The 24,736-nt window shown below is 44.2% G+C and overlaps 1 protein-coding gene across 3 annotated transcripts in view; it reads right to left on the bottom strand.

Moving 5' to 3' along the window:
• CACHD1 (cache domain containing 1) overlaps positions 1 to 24,736 on the bottom strand; it is an 85,075-nt gene that overhangs the window by 21,296 nt on the left and 39,043 nt on the right. For all 3 annotated transcript variants that reach the window (XR_015273682.1, XM_086841592.1, XM_086841593.1), the window contains exons 4-10: positions 17,248 to 17,354; positions 9,956 to 10,082; positions 7,794 to 7,938; positions 6,110 to 6,326; positions 2,738 to 2,887; positions 1,507 to 1,740; positions 128 to 277 (exon numbers count right to left, since the gene is read on the bottom strand). Coding sequence is in view for 2 of the 3 variants with exons in the window: in XM_086841592.1 (XP_086697718.1) it covers positions 128 to 277; positions 1,507 to 1,740; positions 2,738 to 2,887; positions 6,110 to 6,326; positions 7,794 to 7,938; positions 9,956 to 10,082; positions 17,248 to 17,354 (1,130 nt within the window). In the remaining variant the exon portion in view is untranslated. The remainder of the gene's footprint in view (positions 1 to 127; positions 278 to 1,506; positions 1,741 to 2,737; positions 2,888 to 6,109; positions 6,327 to 7,793; positions 7,939 to 9,955; positions 10,083 to 17,247; positions 17,355 to 24,736) is intronic.

Here is a 24,736-nt window from a genome sequence, read left to right as displayed (position 1 = left end):
GCAAAACCAACCAAGAACACATGATTAAAGTTTTAATGAATATTATCATTCATTACTTAGAGACTGCTCAGAGATGTGAGAATTCAGAATTGGTGGGACTAGAGGAGATGATCTGAGCCCAAATTACCTTTATTATCGATGAGGAAGGTGTAGGATCCCAAGGAGTCCTGGTAATAGGTGACATCTTCCAAGATATAGGCAAGATTGACATCTACTCCAACAATCCCCAGCAGGAGGTTCCCAAAGTAACAGGGTTTGCTGACAGTCATTATCAGGCCTTGGAGGGAGAGAAACACCATAAAACCATCAGAAATATCATCTGGTTAATGATTTTGAGAGGAAACAGAGCATTTTGAGATGTTACACAGTTACATTTTATTTTTGTTCCATGCTGGAATACGGCCAGGGAAGCTCAGGAGAGTTTCTGTTGTGTCTGGCTGCTGTCAGCCACTCTCCTAATAAATTAATCTGGGTTTCTGTTGGTCACCTGAATTTATTAGAACACACCACCATTGATGTTTGTCAGTCTCCAAGTGGGCTCCTTATAGATAAAAAATTAATTTGTGTGGAAAGCCAACAGAGTTCCTTTAACAGAATGTAGGACCATTAAAAAATAGGATGGGAGAGGAAGGAAATGACTTTGTCCTTGTAAAGAAGCAGTTGGGATGAGCTGTTACTCATCTAATGCATAATCAGAGTATTAAATCTCTGCTAAACTAAACCCCAGTATTGCCACTGTGCTGGGAATCATATCCATAATTACCCAACAGTTTGGGATTTATCTCATCCCTGAGGTGAGAATTCTGCAACTTCTTCTTGCTCCAATTTTCTCCACCACTGTTTGGAAACTCAGCAGCTCTTCCCTCACCCCAAGATCAAATTCATTTGCATGTACAATGAAATACTCTGAAATCCACATAAGACAAAGCTCTCTATTGCACCATTCCCAATCCTTTGCTGCTCACATTTTCCATTGGCTTTGGGAGAGAGCAATAACTGAGTGTAATCACCGAGGGAGGGAATGCAGGAAGGAGCAAAAGCTCAGACTCAGATTTGCTCAGGAACAGCTTTAAATTCAGTTTGGGTCTCAGAACAGTCCAGGTATGCTGAAGCCAAAGAAAGGCCGAGGGTGGCCAGCTTGGGACAATAATTAACAATAATTAACAATCTCTCCTTGTGCCATTTGCCAGGCTGCTTTTATCCTGCTCTTACACAGGGCTGCCGTGGATGCCATTCCAACCTGTTTCCCTGCAGCACAAAGAATTCCTCTCCACAGATTAAATTATGGATGTTGTGTATGAACTCATACATAGGAACAAATTCCACCACAAGAATCCAAATTAAATCTGTCGACTCCGTGTCTTGTCACCACTTCTTTCACAACCAAACCTTCTGCAGATGACAATGGTACAGGCAAAAACCAAAATCTTGCAGGACACTAGGGTGTATTTGGGGATGTGAAAGCCAAGAGAAGAAGCTGATCTCTGATGGTTTCACAGCACTCACCATCCCCCATCTCATCCGAGAAGGGCAGGCTGAACACGGCCTCATCGATCATCCTGTTGGGCAGGTTTGTGTAGAACCTGCCCACGGTGGTCTCCAGGTTGCTGAGCTGGTTGAGGACCATCATGCTGCCCTTGGTGACGGGGAGGGCGCTGCGGTCGGGCACGCCGTACTTGGCCGAGTTCTGCTCGGCCAGGTCCCGCAGGAAGGCCAGCTCCTTCAGCCCTGTCACCCCCTCTGCCACGCAGCAGGGGCACAAAACACGAGCAAAACAGACAAAACAAGCTTCATTTCCATCCAGGCTCCTGCATCCTGCTCCAAGGGAACGAGCCCTACTCTGTACTGAAAATTCTATATTCTTATTTAAGTGCTTAAAGATCGGTTTGAAGAAAATTAATTACCTAACACCAAATTTAATGAGATTGCCTCTCTCCTACTGTTGCACAGTGCAGAAACTGGCCATGCTGTTCACATCCCCACTTGAAACAAAGCCCTTGGAACAGAGAGTTGTGTGCCCCATAAATCCACAGGACAGCTCTTTGTTCTCCACCGGTGGCTCGCCCACAGGAGCGAATCCTCTGCCCTGGGAGATAACAGGCTTTGTTCTCCAGCTGAATCATTCCAGTTTCACACTTCACTCAAGTCCCAGCCTCAACTCCTGCACACAAATCAAAACCTTTTGCACGCCCCAGTCTCAAGGGAGTATTTAAATTTACAACCAAATCATACATTAGGTTAAGCATTCACTTCCTTGGCTATTTTCAGTAATACAACGAACTGCCTTCGTGCCAAAAATGGGGTTTTTTTTTGGAAAATGAGGGGGTGATCTTCATGTTTAACTTCACTCCTGGATTGGTTTCCAGGTTATCAAAGCATTTCAGATTTGGTCTGATCTCCCATTCACCCTCCCTGGCTGATGGAGTCACATTTAGTCCCAGTTTGCTGCCCCTCAGAAAGGTTTGCAACTGCAATTATTAATAAATTTAACTCAGTCTGGACAATGCAGGCCACAATATTTTATATCCCTGCAGCTGCACTGGGATACACAAGGATAGAGTGGCACAGTTATAAACACCAAAGTGACAACATCTGGATGCAGCTTCTGCTTAAATGTGCCAAAATCCGTGAACAAACTGCTCCCAGTAAGGCCTGGAATTAGCCTGGAATGAGCTTGATAAACGAGCTGTGCCAGGAAAGGGAATTTTATGGCCTGGAAATCACAACCATCTCTCACCATTCATGAGGGCATAAGTGAGGATCATCACTGAGTTATTGAGGAAGCTGTTTTCTTCGTTGATGACACGCAGAGTGGCTTTTTTATCATCTTCTGAGGAGTCTTTTGATGTGATCCCGGCCGAGAGATAAATGATGACCATGTCAGTATCTGAAACACAATCACAGACACAGCACAAAGGTTTGAATTCGGGTGAGAGCCCTGAAATCTGCTCACAGCAGCTTCATCCAGGGATCCCCAGCATCTCCAGGGGACAAACACACTGCAGCCACATGGATTCCAGCCTCTGGTGTTCAGGCTGCTCTCTTGGCACTCAGCAAACTCCTGTTTGGTTTGGTGCCTGTCGGCCACCCGGGAGCACTGGGGCTTCTTCTCCTGAGCAAACCCCACAGGCACCTTCTGCCTCTGGAGTCATGGAATGGTTTGGGTTGGAAAGGACCTTAAACCCCATCCAGTCCCACCTTCCACTGTCCCAGGCTGCTCCAAGCCCTCTCCAGCCTGGCCTTGGGCACTTCCAGGGATCCAGGGGGAGCCCCAGCTGCTCTGGGCACACTGTGCCAGGGCCTCCTCACCTTCCCAGGGAACAACTCCTCCCCAAGATCCCATCTAACTCTTCCTCTGGCACTGGGAGCCATTCCCTGGGTCCTGTCCCTCCATCCCTTGTCCCAAATCCCTCCCCAGCTCTCCTGGCACTTCGGCCTCCCTGGATCCTTCTCACCTCCAGGCTGAGGAGCTTGGCTGCCTCCAGGCAGGAACACACAGATCCAGCTCCTGGAGCAGCTGCTCCAATTCCATGGAAAAGGCTCCACAAGGTAAAAACCTGCACTTTTCATCTCCTGCCCCTCTGTTCTCCTTCCATCCTGCAATCCTAAGGCATGGAGCTGCACAAGCTGCCCTCCCATGGAGCAGGGCAGAGCAGAAAGCTTGGGAACGTCACCTGGCCCCTGATACTTTCCCTGGAACACGTTTTTCAGGCTGAGGATGTTCCTGGCCAAAGCCCTGCCCCAAAGCCTTTGAACACAACAATTCACAGTCCTGTGCTTACTCCCCAGCCTGCCCCATCACATTTATCTCAGGATTGAGAGTGGTTTGTGTTTATAATGAACACAGAGTAAACCCAGAGCGCTGGGCTGACGTGGCCACATCCCAACTTTCTTGTTTCACCTGGATTTTTGGTGGATTTGCTGTACTGGTTTATTAAATAGGTATCAATGCTTTGACCTGCACATTTTGTCCTCATGACTTGACCAGAATTTCAGTCAGAACCAGATTTTGACACAAACAGGAAGTGCTGTTAATTTGGGGGAATTTCTACCTTAGTTTTTTGTAAGGGCTAAAAGTAGGAAAAAGAGCAAAGCCAGGTATTAAAGCAGCTTTGGGTGAAGTTTAAGGACAACTGTTGCTGTGTTTCCAAGGCTACAGCAGGGATATTCTATCTGCAGCCAGCCATGGTGCTGCAGCCTGGATGCACTGACAAGAGCCAGTCCTAAATCTGCATCAGGGACCAGAGCAAGCAGCTTTTGGAACATTTTGTCACCTTTGGGGATGAGGATCTGCTGAGCAGGACTGCAGTAGGAACTGAAGCAGAAAATCCAGATGAACAGCACAGCTCTCCCATCTCACACCAGCAGTTCCCTTCTGGATTTGCCAGTGTGAATTTGGGATTGAGGCTGTATCTCAACAGCTTCCCTGACACACCCACACATTGTTCTCTGGGAACAGGATGTTAGAAAATTAACAGTGAAATGAAGGAGGTGGTTTTTTTTTTTTGTGGGTTTGTTTGTTTTTTTTAAAAAAAGATGAAAAGAGTATTTACAAGAAAATGAGACATGTTTTATAAACATCCTCTTCTCAAACCTATTGTGTCTCACACCAGGAATTCTGAAATTCCTTATAAACACTTTAGATCTTCACAATCTTCCACATGTAGAGAAAACCTAAATCCAAACATTTGCATTTTCACTTTCTGTGCTTGTGCCCCAAAAGGGTTGTTTCATATGAAACCTAGTAAAGTATGGATATGCCAAAACTTCTGGTGATAGTAGAAAACAGTGCCAAACACAAAATCATGGAATCCTGGAATGGTTTGGGTTGGGAGGGACCTTAAAGCCCTTCTCATCCCACCCTTGCCATGGGCAGGGACACTTCCCACTTCCCAGATTGCTCCAAGCCCTGTCCAAGCTGGCCTTGGACACTTCCAGGAATGGGGAATATGCAGGAGGATGCTCAAAGACTCCTCAGCTGATGTTCTTGGAATAATTCCTGGTGACAAATTCATCCCAGCCAGCTGCATTGCTTATTTTGCATTTGCTGGAGTTGCTCCCCATCATCATTTTGGCAGAGGATGGTAAATCCTGCCCTTGCCAACCTCATCCTTTGTCCAGTCACACAAAGGCTCCCTGTGCCAGTGGCCTGAAGCTCAGGAATGGGCTGAACCTTTGGTAGCAAAAGCACCATCCCATAAACCCAAGGAATGCGAGGGTATTTCCTCATTCTTTCCAAAGCACTTCAATTCCTGGACTTGTCCTGTCTCTCTGGTCCTGGTCAGCCTCTGAGCTCTCTGGGACACTGCAGGATCTGCTCTCCCTGGAGCAGGCACAGGGCCAGGCTGTGGGAATTGTGTTACATAATCCCAGTATCCCCATGGAGAGGGGCTGTTCCCTCCACCCTGCCACGGCACCGCTGCTGTTCCTCAAATCTGAGGAGCACTCAGAGTGCAGAATTCACCTTCCACAGCTTCCTCAATTTCACATCCATCTTTTCCATGTCTTTCACCACATCCTCATTACAAAAAACGCCCAGAAAAAACCCAAATCTTGGGAAGGGGAGGGATAAAGTTCATAATGAGCACCCAGAGTTCAGGGGGGGTGTTCTGAGGTGAAGGAAGATTTTGCCAGGACAGCTTTGTGTTCCACAAAACATCACCCATAATTGGTATTCTCAAAAGAGCCATTTCCCTGGGAAGCAAGGGCTGCTTCCCCAGGATTCCAATCAGGCACATCATCCATATGCAAATGAACCAGCAATCATTAAATGAACCTGCAGAAGCTGCAATTTTCCTGGAAAAGCTCCCCCATACAGACTGGGGAAATAACTCAGCTATCACACAGATCAATCCTGCATTTTCCTCTTTCAGTTCAACAGAAAGGCAAGGCAGCAAGTGACACAAACGAGAAGGGAAAGGACACATCCAGCAATCCCTCACGCGGATTGCAGCCCAAGGAATCGCTCCCTAAAATAAAAATACAGGGGACAGAGCACATTTTTGTTAATATTCAACACACTCCACTCCCTTGGCCTCTACCGAAGTGAGAATGTGAAATAAGAAAACGTTGGCTGAAATAAGCAGGCTTGCACAAGAGGCTGGCTTACTTCCTTGGAGCCTGGTGCCGTTGTTGGTGTTCCGGAGGAGCTGGAAAGCTTTTTGGAATCCCAGGGCGTGCTGTGTGGAGCTGTCAGAGGCTTTGATGCTGCTGACAAAGGTGGACATCTTCCTCTTGGTCTCGCTGGTGGCAGGGGACAGGAAGGTCTTGTAGCACTGGTCCAGGGAGCACGTCCGCACCGCGTCCGCCACCGTCAGCACCGAGATCTGAAGGGAAGAGAGAGATTCCATGGGATCACCTCCCCTGGAGGGCTCTCTGCACACCCAGACACACCACACAGGGAGAAGCCAGCTGAGCAGATCCCATGGGTTTCAAAGTGGATTGTGGGGAAAGAAATGCTTCAGGCATAAATCTGTTGAATTTCAAAGGGATTGTGGGGAGTTTGAGGAAAAGAGATTTTGGTATTTGGTTCTCAGAGGAGTCACTCTGCTCCCTCACAATGGGTAATGCACTGCTCTGGGCAGAGCCTGAGTGAGAACTGACAGGGAAATCAGCAGAGAGCATTTTCAGGAAAGCCTGGAGAGCCCAGAGAAATGAAAAAAAAAATAACCCCTCTAAGGACCCCTCCCTGCAAAGCTTTTTGTTGTTTTAACGTTTCAGTCAAAGCAAGACCACTCTGACATCAGCTTTTCCTGTAAATAAGTTAATGCAAGTGTTACCACTATGCCTTAATGACATCTAACACAGCAGGCTCATTAACTGAGTGACAAACTTCATTAGGGAGCAAGACTGAGGCAAGACAATCACAGAATTAAGCAGTAATTAGATACCTGTGTAACAGGTTCTGTACCCACTGAGCTACTGACCAAGGAATAGGTGTCTTAAATGTATTCTCTATTCCAACAAAAACCCTTCTGACACTTAAATTTAAGTGCTGTTAATCCTGCTGAACTGTAAGATTGCTTTACCACATTAAATCTCTACAAAAGCACAAAGTTACAAGTGGTTTTCTCATACTATTCATGAGAATACTTAAGGCAAAAGATTATCATCTGTTTTCTTCAATTCAACTGAAACTCTTCCTACTCACAAAAGAAAACCCAAGCAGAGAGACTGATAAAGGTCTCACCAGTAGAGAGTTACTAAAAGTTAAGACCAAAATGGAGACTTCTTACAGAAGCATCTTATGGGTTTCTGGTTGTCTCTACTGAAAAAAATTACAGGTTAAGTGATTTTTTCACTGTCAAATGACAGGAAGAAATCAAACCCAGATTTCTCAGCCCTTTGCTGCCACCATAATTATCTGTGAATCTTCCAAACACTAATTATGCTTCAGCTCACCCCAGTACTGCAGGAGAATAAATAATTTCCACTTTCATAAGACAAAAAGAGAGGTTCAGAGGTGAAATGAGCTGCTCAAAGCAGTCTAGGGTGAGAGAAGGAGTCATGTTTGGAGCGTGGCTCCTCCTCCTGTTGACCATCACTGAAATATCTGCTGAGATGGATAAGCCTTTAAAGATTGCTCAGGTTTTGCCTTAGATCAGTGGGATTTAATGCTTTTCCCAGCCTGCAGATCCCCAAATGTCTCCCCTGAGGCAGAAAAGTTCCAAGAGTGAGCTGAAGGCTCTGTCACGGCAGCTCCCAGATCCGCAGGAGTCCGCGGGCTGAAAACAGCGCTTTGGGTGAGAACCAAAATCCCAGGGAAAGCTGCTCCTTGCCTGGGGAAAGCTCACCTTGTCGTGCTCATCGATGGAGCTGAGGATGACCTGGGCAGCATCCTTGGCAATCTGGAGCTGTGTCTCTGACACAGAGGCCCCGTGGTCCACGATGACCACGATGTGCTTGGACTGAGGGCGAACGGTCGAGACGTAGACGGGCCTGAGGAGGGACAAAAGCCAAAGCACCATCATTCATCAGGCACCCTGTCATCCACTGAAACGCTCCCAAAGTGGAAACAGGCAGGAATTAAAACACCCAAGCAAACAACCAGGAAGAAACAATGAATTATACCAGGGATTTTTTTTCCCCCTTAAGAAAACTTGCATCAGGAAAGGCCAGCTGAGAATCTGAACGTGCACAATTGCCTCTCACTTTCTGAATGTTTTAACCTAAACCAGGTTCTTCTCGCTGTCACAGCAAGAGCTTTCAGGAATAAAGCTTGTTGCTTGGTTTGGGATCACTGCAGCAGTTCACACCAAGGTTTGAATGAAGTGAGAAATGCCTCCTGGTAAATCCTGCCTGCTGGGAACTTCACCCACACGTGAACTGAGTGCAACAATAGGGATGTGCCCATGACAAGTAAAAACCTGTGCAGCAGCAGGGAGTTGATCAGCCCAGGGTGTTTGGGCTGCTGTAAAAAGGCTCCTGGCCAAGGCAGGCTGCCCTGGGATGACTCTCAGCCAAGTCATGCTCCACAAGCCCTTGGATCTGCCCAGTTTTACATCCCAAAGTGAGCAAACACCAGTGAGGACTCTCAGTGCTGCCATGGGGCTGTGCTAACACCAGAAAACTTGTTTTCAGGGAAGTGTTTTCACAACCAGCTCAGTATTGAGAGATTTGTGAAAGAGTTCACAAGCTCTCATGTCAAGGTTTCAGCCTGGAATAAATTAGGAAGATCCTCAGCACGGAGGAAGGATTAAAATAAAATGGCAAGATTCTCTTTCCTCTTTAGTCCAGACACAAAACCAGTTACAGTCAAATGAGAATTCTGGGATCTAAATTTTATTATATCAAAGGCAGACAGAGAAATCTTATTAAGAGGAAAGGAAATGCAGAAGATTTGAGACAAGGCACTGCAGTAAACAACTGGCACAAATCAGTTCTCAGCTGTAAAACAGCCTGCAGCTCTGCCCTGGATTAATACCTGAAACTGGGCTTTGATCTTCAAAGCACTGAAGCATTAACTAATTAATTCACCCAAACTACCCTCTGAAGTAAATATTACCAAAATGATACCCCTTATTTAGGCACAGAGGAACTATGGCCCAGACTAAGAGATTTGGATAAAATCACTGATGGTTTCAGTGACCAAGTTCTGGGCAGGACTGGGGCACCCCCAGCTCTCACCTCCTCAGACCACACCTTTCCCAGGCCCAGAAAACCCAGCCAAGCTCAGAACTTTGTGCTTTGATGACACACCGAAGATACCATCAGTGAACTTTGGATTGCTCAACCCTGACAAGAAACCAAACTCTCCTTAGTGTCCCCAAAAAGTTCCTGGATGTGATTAACTGGTACAATTAATTAATGTGTGACCAGACATATTAAAGCCACTGTACCTCCCCACCCTTGAGCCTTCATCAATCCCATGGGACTGACAGAAAAAGCAGGGAAAGACACTGGACCTCAAATTCTTGGCTTCATGTCTAGAGAACAGAAATCCCTGTGCAGGAAACCCTGCCCCCCTAGCTGATGCTTTATTTTTATTTTGTTTATTTTAGTGGAAGGAAATTTGCACTGCTGCTTCCCTACCATCCATGATGTCCCACCTGAACCTGGGAAAAAATGTTCTTACCCACGTGCCCTTCCCAGTCTCTCATCCTTCCCCTCCCTCCCCAAAGTGATGCACCTGCCAAATCTGCAGAGTGTGTGTTCACTGCTTTATTAACAGGGGTCAAGTATGAGTCAAATGTAAGTCAGGTTTTGCCTGCAGGCTGACCCACAACTTCCAAGTCACTGCTGTTCACAGCTGATTTAATTTGGGAGAGGTGAGGAACCTGTTTGGAATTTCAGTTGAGTTTCTTAGAAGTGAAAAGTGGTGCTTTAAAAACACCCAAGGGACTCCATTAGAAGTTACTCATGAATGTTGTCAGCTTGGCAAAGGACAACACTGAAGGAAATCGGGGCTTGAGGAATTAATGCTTTTCCCAGGAAATTGGAAGGAGGTAAATCCTACCTGCTGCGGTGTTCGTAGCTGCCTTTGCACCGGAACTTGTGGGCTGGGAACACGGTGAAAATCCCTTCTTCTGAGCTGAAATATTGCCACTTAATTCCTGGGTTAGACTTCAGGTTATCAGCAAGGACTGCAGGGAGGAAAGGGAAAATCAAGCAGAGTTACAAAGGCAGCCCAGACCCGGAGGTTTTGTTACTCAGGGCCTCTCTGGTGGAGTTTGGAGAAGAACAACCAGGGCCCAACATGAAACACAAACTGCTCTGCTCAGGACAGGTAAAACACACTGGTCAAACTGATTTGCAAACAGTTCAAGTCTTCTGGAAACTCAGCACTGGATTGGACAGGTTTTGTTTAATGTGTGATGACAGTTCCTGAATCTCTGAATCAGACCCAGGTCCCAGGAAGGCAAGGCCAGAGTGAGGAAGGAAGAGATTAAAGCAATTTTATATAATAGATATATACCCCTACATCTCCATGTAATAATAAATACACTGTCACCATCCCTTCCATAAAGGGAAAAGCCTCCTTGTTAAAAAATCCTGGGGTTTTTGGTGGAATAACTCCGAAATATTAAACAGGTTTGGTGCTCACAGCTTCATAACCAACCTGTTGCCAGGGAAAGGAACAGATCCCATGGACTCAGGGAAGGAACAGATCCCATGGACTCAGGGAAGGAACAGATCCCATGGGCACAGGGGGAAGGGAACAGATCCCATGGACTCAGGGAAGGAACAGATCCCATGGACTCAGGGAAGGAACAGATCCCACTGGCATTGGGATTTCAGCCTCCTAGAGCAGTGGAAATGCCCCATGGACCTCGTCTGCTCTCCCTCCAGCCTGGAGAGACTCAGGATTTTCATCCATGGAATCACCAGCTCTGCCCCACCACTGATCTCACTGATCTGAGTCCTTTAAAACAAAAGGGAAATGCTCCCAGGAGAGAGGGAATGGGAAATCATTAGCATGGGAGGCACAAACCCCTCCTAAAGCACCACAGCAGGAACAGGATTATTTTCCACTCAGGACAGAACATCCTCTCTGCTTGCAGCAGACTGAAAATAAAATCTGGATATTCGAAATCTTTAGTTTTCACCTAGCAAATAAAGTGGATCACAGCAACTTAAAATGCAGGGGAAAAAAAAATACCAAAATATATCTTTGCCATTTCTCCTTTCATGTTGTCAAAAAGAACTGGCAGAGGGGGGCTCTGATTTCACCTTTTGCTCAGCATTTCCCTTCAGCATTTGCTCAGGACTGGCACTGAACACAGATCAGTTTCATCTCCTGCGTCTCCTTCATTATCAAATATTCCAATATTTGGGTTGGAAAGGACTGCAGGGCACATTCAAACCTTAGCCAGACACTCTACACCCAAACAGCCACACCGAGGATGGTCTGAGCCCCACACCCTCCACACTTTAGCACTTACTCAAGTTTCCCAGACTGGCTGTGGCCACGATGTTCCCTCCACATCCAGCTCAGTGTAATTACCCTGCAAAAACCACTGTCCTGGCCTTTCCCCACTCCTCTTTGCCACAGTATTTTACACTTCCCACAGTGCCTACAAATCCCACTGGGATGCTGGGCTGGGACTGCTGAGTTCTGTGCAGAAATGAGAACAATTCCCTGCCTTGATGGACCAGGGACTACCAGAGATTCATCATTCCCCTTCAAAATCAATTTTTTCTCTGAACTGCTGCTTCCTCCTGCAGGCAGAAGGGCTGTGAGTCTATAAATCATTTAAATCCTTCTTTTTATGCCCAGCTACCCCAATTTCTTCGTTCTGGGAGCGAAGTTGTTTTGTATAAAGAAGTTGAATTTCTGCTGTTGAAGTTTTTGAAAAATGTCAATTTGAAAAATTTGAAAAATGTCATTTCAAAATTTGAAAATGTCATTTCAAAGTTGACATGTGAACACTCAGTTAAAGCCTGGATGAAATAACTTGTCCAGTCTCATTTTACCAACAACATTACAATAAAGGAGTTTATAATTTAAAGGCTTTGGCTTTTTTAATCCTTGCTATATGAAAGATAAACTTCTCATTCCTGCAAGGCCACGAGCTGTATTTATTTCCCCACGAGAGTATGTAGATTTAAAAGTGTTCATTTTCCTCATACAACAATTGGTTTTGAAACTCAAGCTCTGCTGTTCTTTCTTTTCACACAGTTGTGCTCATGTTTCCTCCCTCCCCAGAGATCACCAATTTTATCCTAACTCTGCTTTTTTTCCCCCATTTTTTTTTCTTTTTCCTATGACCACAGCAGACAAATCTCCCTGCAGATAAGCCATGGCTGAAAAATCCAGACTTTTTCTCTTTAAACACATTTTCCATCCACTCAAGCCGTAAGAATGCCCTGCAGATATTTCCTCAATTCTTGCTCCTTGCCAGGACACACAGTAGATGATTTTTTTTTTAGCCTAAACCTCACTTACCCAAAACTTTTTAGTGCCTGTAGTTTATTCCCACCTCCTCCTCCTCCCAGCAAAACGAGTCCCTGGACAGGTTATTCCATCAAATAAAAGCTGATCCCTTAATTCTGGATGCAGACTGGGAATAATCATCTGCCTGTGAGGTGGCATTGCCAAGTCACTCCAAAACTTCTGTCCCTCCACTTCCCCTGCAGCAATATCTGACCCCAAATCCTCCTGCAGACTGGAAAAGTTGGAAACTATTAACATGACAGCATTTGAAATGATCATTCTCTCTAATTATAAATATCTCACAAGGCAAAAAGGACTTTTAGGAAGAAAGCCCTGTGTGATAGAGTTTATAAAACTTCAAAGGGAATGCGATATGATAACACTTAGCACTTCTAGATACCACTTTACATCTTCAAAGCACAGCCAAATCATTAACTAATTAATCTTCAAAGAACAGCACAAACAGTCAGGGGAAAGAAAAAAGGAACTACTGAACATAATTGCTCGTTATAAAAGGGTTTCTTACAGCCCTCCTCTTTAGCATTGCAATTGCTGAGCTGCCAACCTCGGATCTCATCCCACAAAAACCAGGGAAGTTTAATTTTCAGTTCTCCTCTGACAAGTCTCTCCATTAAAAACCCTCATGGTGAAGAAACAGCACCAAGAAATGTGTTTATTGAACAAGTGAAGACATCCTGTAACTCTGCAGACAGATCTGATCCAGGATTTCCCAAGTCAAACCCAATTCCAGCTCCTGTGTTGTCATCAGGAATAAAAGCTCTGCAGTTCAGCCACAATTAACATTCTGCTGGTGGCGTGAGCCAGGACTGAGCCCTGCTCAATCCTTAGGACTCTGAAGGGAAAAGAAGTAAAAAAAACTTTTCATTTTAAGGAATGGGACCAGATTCCTCTGTTAAAAGGATTTGGAAGGAGGAACTCTTCTGCTCAAATACCTCCCAAGCACTTTAACTCAGCCCAAAATCGGTTTAAAATACAGCAATTTAAGGAACATTTCACATTCTGGACTTGATCCCTTCCAACTCCAGATATTTTATGATTCTAAGATTTGAAATGATCAACACCTCGAATAAAACAGACCAAATTTATTGGGCAGTTTGGTGCCATCTCTGCATATTTCTGGGGAGGAGCACTCTGCCAAAGCTGCCTGACGTGGAACAGACATTTCAGCACTTTGAAGGATGAGAAGGAGAAAGATTTACTGGTTCCCTGTTTATTCAAAAGGCAAAAAAAAAAAATCCCCTCCAAAGGAATCTGATAACATAATGCACTGGCTCTGGGGAAGATTTAATAAATAAAGGACTATTCAGAGTGGTGAGGACAGATCTCTTCATCTAACTGCCCAAAGCCTGTGTCTCCATCTGGAGAATAAAGACTTTCTCCTTATCTATTTTGTAGTAATGGCTAAAAGTAATCCAGATGCAAAACTCCAAGCAAGATAAAACAAAATCTTTTCAAGACACTAAAAATAATTTAAAAAGCCACCTAATATCAAGAGAAAAACAGTGGTAAAAGTGGTTTTTTTTTAAAGCTGAGAAGAGACACATCTATTTCTTTCTCCCTCCCCTCAGATTAATGTTTATTTTAACGAAAAAATAATTCAAATAATACTGGAAAAAACAGATTTTAAAGTTTCATGAGCTCCCTCACCCTTTTTAACACCGTGCTCAGGGTGGAATTTGGGGTTGCTGCCCCTGAGGGCTCTCCCAGGCTCTGTTCCTGTGGCTTTGCCGGAGCCTGCGGTGCAAATTCCGTTCCTTTCCAACACCTCCAACTTCACCACTCTGATCCCACTTTTTACTCTGGGCCAAGATTAACATTTCCAGAGCTGAGCTCGAGGTCGAGCAGAGCAGAGCTGAAATTTATGTTTTGCCAGGAGCTTTTTATAGGCAGGATTATTTAAACTGCAGAACTCCTGTGGGAAAAGGGACGATACTCATGGGAATTTTGCCTTTTACCTTCAGAATGAAACGAAAAACTCACTCAGGAAGACAACGATGAGAACACCCAGATGCATCAAACACAATAAAAATGTATTTTTAAAGCATAAAAATAAGTGAGGCAAAGGTAGAGCCTAAACCCAAGGTGTAACAGATATCCCTCCCCAGCTCTGCATGAGGACACTTATGAGAGAAGAAAAGGAAATTATGGGATATGGGGAGGTTGTTTTTTTTGTATTTGAACCCTGTCTTCTTTCAGAGGTGGGTTTAGTTTAATGTGAGCATTGATGGAGTCATTGAAAATTGGCTCCTGTGCACACCAAGGGCTGTGCCCTGAGTGTACCCTCTAAGGTAAGTGGTCCTAGAGAAAATGCAAAGTTTTAAGACACAGATACACTAATTAGTGCTTTTAAACCCCATTTATGAGGTGACAGCATCTCCCCAGCTGGGAGCTGAGCTGAGAGCGCTTCATCCTTCTAACCAAAACCTCTTCCCACTCCATTTCTATCCCAAGGCAAGTCTTGTCCCAGCCCAGGAATTCCTTTGGACACAAAGGGATTCTCTGGAGGTCCCAGCCCATGGCTCCACCACCAAGTGCTACAGACAGCACCAACACAGCACCCAAAGGCTCCCCACACCCAGTTTATCCCAGTTTATCCCAGTTTATCCCCGAGCTCCCGCAGCCCCACACCGCTCCGGCCGTGGGTCGTGTCCAGCCCCACTGCAGCAGGGCCCTGCTGACCCCCCTGAGTGTCCCCAGGGGTCACTGGGGCTGGAGCTCCTGGGGCTGAGATGAGGAGCGGGGATGGGAAGGTGGAACTGTCACCAATCCCAGCTGGGCTGTCCCTGGATCCCTGGCAGTGTCCCAGGCCAGGCTGGATGGGTTTGGAGCAGCCTGGGACAGTGGAGCTGTCCCTGCCATGGCTGGGCTGGGCTGAGATGGGATTTCAGGTCCTTCCTACCCAACCCCACCTGTGACTGATCTCCCAGACTTTCAAACACAACAAGGACCAAGGATATTCCTTGGACCTCACCTACACAAAACTTCTCTCCTCACTAGGTGTGCACCCAGTACCAACTTCTGTTTCTCAAATTAACCATTTCCATCCATTTTCCTGCCTCAATCCACTCTTTCCATCCCAATTCTCTCTTACAGACATCTCCTCCCTAATCAAAACCCAATCACAACCTCCCCCCAAGGCTGTTTCTGTACCAGGAGAGCCAGAGGAGACTCTGCTGTCAATAAACTCCTGTTCTTACTCTCCCTCAATTCCCTCTCCTCTCCTGCTGCCCTTTCCTGCCAATGCCATGTTTTGAAGGTTCTCCTTTCATCAGGAATCTTTCAAGCCAGAGGCAAGGGAAGAGGAGGCACTTGAGCCTCACTGCTGAGCCAGGACAGCAGGAACCTTTATTTCTCTGAGAATTCAAACCAGAAATTTAAATTATGTTTACAAGAAACTGCAATTTATTTGCTTTCCATCACTCAAAAGTAAGGAATATTTCTTGAATACTTTTTTAACCTCCAACTTCTGCAGCAGAAAAAGATTTTTATTTAATTTAATTAAAAGCCATGAAGTGATTCATTCCACGCTTTGCTCTTGCAACAGTGACTCTAAACTTGCCTTCAAAAATTATTCTGATTAATTAACAACTGCATGTGATTTAAACATTATTTTAATGAGTTGTTTGGGTTTGTTTTTTTTGTTTTTTTTTTTAATAAAGAGATGAGTAAAACAAAGCTCAGCAAATCACAGTGAGTGAACAAAGAGTGCCTGGCTTTAGGATGGAAAACACCACACAAATCATGGAGTGTCAGGAAATCAGCCTGGCCAGCACCTGCATCCAAGATGTGGGATACAATGGATGGGATGGAAAAGGATCTATGGGGACTGCTCATTTTTATATTTCATTAGAAATCCAGAAAGCAAAGCTGTAAGAAGAGAAACAGTAAAGGATTTTATAAAAATGTGGGGTTCTTTCCCCCTGTTTGTTGCGAGATGGTGAGGGTGGAATGGCAGGGCTGCCATTTCATCAGCCAAGTTAATAAAATAAATCAACATTTTATTCCAAAAGACCTCTGAAAGTGAAAATAAAATAAATCCCCAATCTGCATTATTCCCCCAAAAGAATGAACAAACAGCACCTCCCCAAAATGAAATCCACAACCAAAGTCTATTAACGTTCTCTAATTTACGACACTGAGCACCATAAAAAGTTGAAAAGTCAGAAGGAACAGCCACACCAAAGTCTGGCTAAACCCAACTGAAATCCCTGTATTAATCCACCCTGATTAGGATGCAGAAAAAGAAGAAAACCTTGCTGCAGCAGAGGCCCAAGAGCTGAATTTTTCAGGGATAAGTTGTGTGTATTTTGATTCTAAGCATATCTCGAAGCCCTTAAATGTGTGGAGAAAATTCCCTGACAAGACAAAGACAGGAAATATTTTAGGATGCCCTCACATTTGGTAGTTTTTGCCTATCACTGCAAAGGCAGCCTCACATGAGCTGAACTCAGCTAAGAAGATCAGAGAAACTTCCCTGTGTGGCCCCTGACACTGCTGATGCCAAAGCAGACAGGCCCAGGAAGGAGAAAACCTTAGGAAAAAAATAAAAATAAAATAAAAAAAGGAAGAAATAAAAAGTGTAGAAACCACAACAAAATTATCCACGGCAGGCTGGAATAAAACCTTCATGACATTTTTATAAAGTACTCAGACTAAGGGCATTACTTTAGGTATCAGCTTTCAATCATGAAATCTCAAATTAAGAGCAGTGTGACACTTGCAAGGAGAAATAAAAGCTTGTTGCTATGGCAATCAATGCAAATTCTCTGTGCCAAGGAAATGTTCGAGTCTAATGGGAGAAAAACCCCTACAACAGAAGGAAAAAAACCCCAAAGTAGAAGTGTGCTGCTCACCAGAATTTAAGTCACGTCCAGGATTGAAGGCTCTGCTGTTGACAGTGGTTGAGAGTCTGTCACAGCTGATGGTTCTGGAAACGTTGGTGTTGAAATTGCCATCGAATCTGGAAAGCCAACAACAGGATCAGCAATCAAACATTATTTATCAAACTTATATTGGCAATGGAAACACAGCTTTTTAATGTTGTGGTGTAAATAATTATTTATAATAACACAGATTTTAAATTCTCATCAGATGTGGAAGGACAACAAGAGGATCAGCAATCAGACATTATTTATTAATTAATATATTTACATTGTAAACAACTTTTTCATGTTTCACTGTAAATAACTATTCATAGTAAGACATTGGTGTTGAAATTCCCATCAAATCTGGAAAAACAAGAAAAAGATGCATGAAAAGATGATTCTGGAATCCAAGAAGGGTTGGAAGGAACCTTAAAACTCATCCCATTGCACCCCAACACCTTCCAGTGTCCCAGGCTGCTCCAAGCCCATCCAGCCTGGCCTTGGACACTTCCAGGGATCCAGGGACAGCCCCAGCTGCTCTGGGAATTCCATCCCAGGGCCTCCCCACCTTCTCAGGGAGGAATTTCTTCCCAATTTCCCACCTAACCCTGCCCTCTTTGCCTTAAAGCCATCCTTGTCCTGTCACTGCACGTCCTTGTCCCCTCATCCCTGTGATCTCCTCGCTCTGCACAGCCAGGACGAGAAGGGGACGGACAGACGGACACCAAGGTCTCCTGTCTGTCCTCGAGGCCAGCCCCAGGCTGGAAGATCAGGTTGGGATGCTCTGACAGACCCAAAGCAGCCAAAGCTGGAGCTCTGCACGGGCTCATCCCCTCTGCTGGAGCTGTTTGTTGACATTATTGGCAACCTCCTCCCAGAGACCTTCCCAAGCCCTCTCTGTCGAGGAAAAGACATTTCCCAGGAATGCAGCTCTTGGATGAAGAGCTGTGGCTTTTCTTATCGCCCTTAAAATGTAACCACTTCAAAAAAAAAAAAAAAAATCACAGCTCTTTCCAAGAGAGCAAAAGTGTTGTTGATTTTTTGTTGGCTGAAGAATCTCCAGCCTAAGATTGATTGATAACGGATGGGTTTCCACAAAAATTCGTGTTTATCTTGGGGCAAACCCAAAAAACTGCACATTAAACATCTCCATCCTACAGAAATATTTCCGAGCAAGGCTGAAGAACAACCCCACAGTGAAAAATAATGACTTTTCAGGATGGAAACGGATTGTCCCAGAGCTCCCATCAAAATCTATTAGTGATGGTAACAGGATGCCTTGTTAGCGACCAACATTATTCATTTAGTGCATTAAAATGCTTCAACATGCTCCAAAAATCATCCAAGGCCTCAGCTCTTCTCAGGAAGCCACTGTTACCCACCAGGATTTGTGGATGCCTAAATAATCTGCAGTGGAGCTGAAGAAGGAAACAAAAAAATTCCTGCAGCCCAATCCCATCCCTCCTTCTTGCAGCAAAAAGGAAATATAGTTAATGGGGAAAAAAATGTATAAATAAAAGATGAAGAATTGTTTTAAATCCCATAAATTAAAGACCAGATCTGCCAGCCTTGAGTAAGGGCTGCCCCAGACTGGGCTAGGTGGGATGTCTGTCTCAAATCTCTTTTCAGAGATTGATTTTGCCTTAAAATTGACTTTTTGCACCTTGCAGTGGAGTGGTTTTGGTTCCATGGCACAAGGACCTGGAGAAGAGAGCAGCTCCCATCACACAAATGGAAATCAGGACCAGGAACTGTGGCAAATCTACACTGCAATATTTGTCATCATTTTAATGACACTGGAGAATTTTCCACATGCTTCTAAGTTTAATTCAGAATGCATTATTAATATATTTCAGCATCTTTCTCATTAAAGCCACAATTAAAACCAAAGCCCCAGCACTTCTAAGTGGCCTTTCCAACCAATGTTTGTATTCTTAGCTGTAAATCCTGGTTTTCCCTACCGTGTTTATACCTCACACATATTCCACTCAAGTTTCAAACTGTACAGCCCTTCCCATCACTCACTTTGAAGAAGTTAAAACATCAAAAATATTTGTATTTTAATAGATGAAGCATTGTTCAGCACCTTTTCTCTACATAGAGGGGACAATTTTTACCAGTGTCTCCTTAAATTTTTATCAATGTCTCCATTACTGCTGTCTCAATTAATTCTTACTTGTGTCTCCCTTAATTTTTACCTGTGTTTCCCCTAATTTTTACCAGTGTTTTCCTTAATTTTACCAGTGCTTTCCTTAATTTTTCCCTGTGTTTTCCTTAATTCTTAACTGTCTCCCTAAATTTTAACCAATGCCTCTCTTTATTTTTACCTGTATCTCTCTTATTTTTTACCAGTGCCTCCCTTAATTTTTACCAGCATCTCCCTTAATTTTTTGCAGTTCTCCCTAATTTTTTACCTGTGTGTCCCCTGATTTTTAACCCAAGTTTCCCTTCATTTTTACCTGTGTCTCCCCTGATTTTTAACTCAAGTTTCCCTTAATTTTTTGAAGTGTCTCCCTTGATTTTTAACTCAAGTTTCCCTTAATTTTTTGAAGTGTCTCCCCTGATTTTTAACCCAAGTTTCCCTTCATTTTTACCTGTGTCTCCCTTGACTTTTAACCCAAGTTTCCCTTCATTTTAACCTGTGTCTCCCTAAATTCTCACCGCTATCTCCCTTCACTTTTACCAGTGCTTTCCTTGATTTTCACCAGTGTCTCTCACTTTTGCCAGGAGCACAACTACAAAGTAGATAAAAACCTCTCGAGATTTCACCCAAAACATTCCAGGTGACAACACTTCGAAAACCCTCATCAAAAACCCCACACCAAAATTATTACGATTTAATTACGCTTTTTTTTGTTGGTTTTTTTTCCATGGATTTAAAGGCAATAAAAAACCATTGAGATTCACTTCTAACACTGTTTCCTTCACCCCCATCCCCCTGCCTCGCTCTCTTCCTCCTGGATTCCCTTTAATGAAGAAGGGATGGAAGGCGCATCCCGCGGGAGCAAACAGAGCCGCGACTCCCACTTTGATCTGGTCCCCACGGAGCTCGGCGCTCCCCTCCTGCCTCCCCACATCTCACCCTGATTGACGTTGGCTCTGATGTGCAAAACTCCTTTGAACTTCACACATGAAATTCCCATCAGGCCCCCGCTCATTTTTATTCTCCTTCAACAGGATTTACGAGCGGGAGATGGGCGAGCGGAGGAGATAAAATGAATTTGCAGGAGCTTTTGAATCTGACATCAAAACGGAGCTGGAGTGAGCTCCAATTGGATTTTGCTCGGCCTGAATTTACAGTGTAAATCAACTTCTTTTGTGCTTTTGGAGTTTAGGGAAAAACGAGGGAGCTGTGGATAAAAATGGCACTCGAGCAGCTGCTCAGGGCTTCGTATTGTTTTAATATTCTTTTTTTTTTTTCTTCCTTTTTTTGTTCATACAAATTTAAGCTGACATTAATATGCAAATGAAATTACATAAGTTCACTCAAAATTCGGTTTTTCCTTTGAAATTCCCAACTAGGCCTTGTTTGCTTGATTGCAAGGCAAGATTTGAACTCGTATTTTACATAAATACTTAAATATAGGGTTCCTACTGCATCTAAACAGAATGCTGGAAAAGGAGGTTTTTATGAATAAATTCAACAAAAAAATTAAAAATTTTTAAAAAAAGCTACTGATGGTTCAGTTACACAATTTCTTCTTGCAAGGCACTAAAGTTGTTCCCATTATTTCAAGTATTCTTGAAAAATCCAAGTGCAGCCGCTCTCAGATGTAAAGAGAATCTACTACTGGAAGGAGGAGGCAACCCAGGAACACAAACTATTCCCAACCTCGCTTTTCCATGAGGAATTTCTATCCCAAACCCATTTTTCCATGAGGAATTTCTATCCCAAACCTCATTTTTTCATGAGGAATTGCCATCCCAAACCCCATTTTTTCCTGAGGAATTTCTATCCCAAACCCCATTTTTTCATGACGAATTTCTATCTCAAACCCCATTTTTTCCCTGGGAATTTCTATCCCAAACCCCATTTTTCCATGAGGAATTTCTATCCCAAACCCCATTTTTCCATGAGGAATTTCTATGCCAAATCCCATTTTTCCATGAGGAATTTGGCCACATTAGAAGTGAAAGCAAAGAACCCAGGAGAGAAATTTCCTAAATACCTGCTGCACTTTATGGACCAAAGCTGCCAAGCCCAGAACTGTGCATCTCTACATATCCTAGAACCCCCTGGGCTTTTACTGCAGCCTGAAACTCTGTCAGAACAGTAAATACATCTTAAATTTCATTTATTGTTGCCCTCCCACTCCTCCTCTGGAAGTTCAGCTCTTCAGATATTGCAGCAACCCAAGGAACTGAATGGGATTCCCGTTATCTCCCACTTAACTGCTCCGGAGAGGAAAGGTAAACACAGAAAGAGCTGGGATAAAATTGAACTGCATTAACAAATATTTAACCATCTGGGTTTTTTTTTTAAAAAAAAAGCAAGAACCAGACCACTTGTGAAGGCAGTATCACAGTCAGGGAGTAAATGATTTTCAAATAGAGGTTTGTAAACTCCCTTATTCAAACAGCTCCATTAATGTTTGCAAAGCACCACTGCCAAGTAGGGTGTTTTACCAACAAATATTTCTCCATTCCAGCTCCTTGCACAAATTTGGATAAATGCATTCCCTAAGCTCTTATCAGCATAGTTAAATAAAGAGCAAAACCAGATTTCCAGCTGCCTTGCAAGGCAGCCAGAGTGGGAGCATTAATGAAGCCGGTGTCCCTGAACAGATGGATTTTGGAGACCTGGGGCTCTTCCCATGAAAACCCAGCAGTGAAATTCATCTGTGGGCTCCAGGGTGGGAGGGGATGAGTCCAGCAGCACATGGGATCCCTGTCCAACGAGGAGGGACAGTGAGGGACACTCCTGGAGCTGCCAGTCTCTCCCTGCTCACATCCCAAGGAAACTGCATTTCCCATTTCCCATCTCTCCCAGACCCCGGGACACAAAAGGCTGAAGCACATCAGAGTGATGGGTCTGAAAACTGGGCAGAGAGAAGATCAAGATTTTTGTCTCCCTTTATAAGCATCCTCTAGTTTTTGTTGGGAAAGCTGCAGGAACAGCTGCATTTCCTCACAAATGCATCTGAATGATATATTGTTTTTTTCTGGAAGGTGATTCTCCTGCAGCCACTGCTGTGCTCAGAAACCACGGGCAGGTGCTCTGTGGCCCCGAACACAACCAACTTCCCTGGCAAACTGGAGATGCAGAAAGCACTTCTGGAAGCTTCTCCCACACAAGAGCATCAATCACAACTTCTCCAGAAAAAGGCATTTTGTGCAATGGGTGGAAGACAAATATTCAAACATTACCCACATATCCAATTTATTCTTAGAATGGAGGGAGTTTGGTTTCCTTTCATCTGCAAATTTTCAATATAAACCACCTCTTTATTTGCCTGTTGCCATCCAGGCCAGCAACATCTCTGGGAATAAAGTTATTCCAGTCATCACTCTCAAGTCAGACCATGCAGAACCCTCCAATGCTTCCCAAAACTCATTTCTTAAATCCCTATTTAGACACTTCTCACAACCGACACATATCCCAGAAATTCCCACTGCAGGCACTCAGGGCTTTTGATAAATAAATTCTGTTTATTCTCTCCCTCCCTTCTCGCTGCTCCACCAGCTCATTCCAGATCCAAGATTTCCTCAATACCTGTGGAGGGCTTTCAGGCACGAAAACCAGGAGACTCCAACATGTACACAAAGGTGTTTATCCTCTTCAGGAGAAAGCCACTTTAATTCAAACACTGTCTGGTAAATCACCATCCAGATCCATCATGATGGGGAATGTTTGGAGACAGTGAAATCTGCTCCTGGATTATCCACAGCCTGTGTTGGTGAGGAAAGCCACAGGCTCGTTTTTCCTGCAGGGATTTCTTCCAGGATTAGAAGATGCACATCACTTGACATCCATTCTCTTTATCTCCCATCGGTTTGCTCAGAGCCTGCAGCACTTTATCCATATTAACCCTGCTTGGAGCAGCCTCTTCCCCAGTGCTCCCAGCACTTCTCCAGTGCCTGGGAAAAGGAGCTGGTCCCTGGTCCCCAGGCTCTGAGCCAGGGACACAAAGACAGCCTGGATGGTTGGGAAGGCACCAATGTCCACACTGACCATGTGGGAGCTTGGAGATCGCTGCTCCCTCCTCTGCCCCTGGGCCATTCCCAGAGCTTCATCAGGTAGAGCTGAAAATGCCAACAGAGATATCTGGAGAAAGGATCAGCCAAAATCCAAAGGAGAACACAATTCCCTGCCCTGCTCAGCCCTCCTCAGCAGCCCCTGCACGTGGATTTAGGCGTGGGATTATTTCCCTGTGCCCAAGCACATTTAGAGCCTTTGGTAAAATAGCTGAGTGTAATTTTATCAGGAAATGTTTGTTGAATTAAGACCTTGCCAAAACCACTCGATAGCCACCAACTGTGCTGCCTCATCCAGTTGGGTTTGCAAATTCCAATTTATTTCTTTTCACCACTTTCCAAACCAAGGTGGTTCCACTGCACAACCCTGCCTCTGAGGGGGCACAAACACACGACTGCTGGTCTTACACCAGTGAAAACAGAATATTTGGGGTACAAAACAACAACCAAAAGCACAGCCAGGCTGGGAATTTTAATCCAGACAGGGAATCTCACTCATTTGGGCTCCTCACTGCAAGAGCTGACACCTTGTAATGGCAATAAAATAAATTCTGTGTTCCCTGTCATAGCTCACTACTCATTAAACAACCAATTTAAATGCCAGGTTCATTTTCTAACCCAGTTTGTGCTTTGTTAGGTCCTGTTTTCTATCATTTATTTATAGTCACCAGGTGTGGAAATCTCACAGTTTATCCCAAGCAACATGACAAACCAATGCTTGGATTTTCAGGAGAAATACAAGCAATAATAATTTTGTTAATGGTAACTACAAATAGAAACTGATGTCATCAATCCATTTAAAATCAATAAAGAAATAAAATTATTAATATTAATAATGATAATAATAATATCCATTCCCTACAGAATAGCTCATCCTTCCCAAGTTCATTTTCCCCAAACCAATCCAAACTTGCAGCATTCCCAACTCAGTGTCAATAATTTGGACAATAAGAGGCTGAACACCATGTGATGAACAGCCTTAAATGCTGTGGGGAAAACCTTCAAACCTACCCCAAAATACCTAAAGATAATGCACTTCTGACACTGTTCTTGCCCCAGATGTTTGCTCAAATGAAGAGGCCACATGAGGAAACAGGCAGAAAAAAGAACACACAGAGTTCAGGAGTTGTAACACAAACATTTCACAACGTCCCAGAACGAAAACCACAGCCCTGAGGACTCAGACATGGCCAAGGCACAATCTAAGGCAAAGGATCTCATGGAAAAAGCAATTTTCACAGCCAAATCTGGGTCTTTGTCCACCTGACCTCTTCTGCAGCAG

Source organism: Cyanistes caeruleus, chromosome 9 (genome assembly GCF_971803275.1).
Source record: "Cyanistes caeruleus chromosome 9, bCyaCae1.hap1.1, whole genome shotgun sequence".
Taxonomy (NCBI): Eukaryota; Metazoa; Chordata; class Aves; order Passeriformes; family Paridae; genus Cyanistes; species Cyanistes caeruleus.
This window is presented reverse-complemented; position numbering and strand designations above follow the sequence as displayed.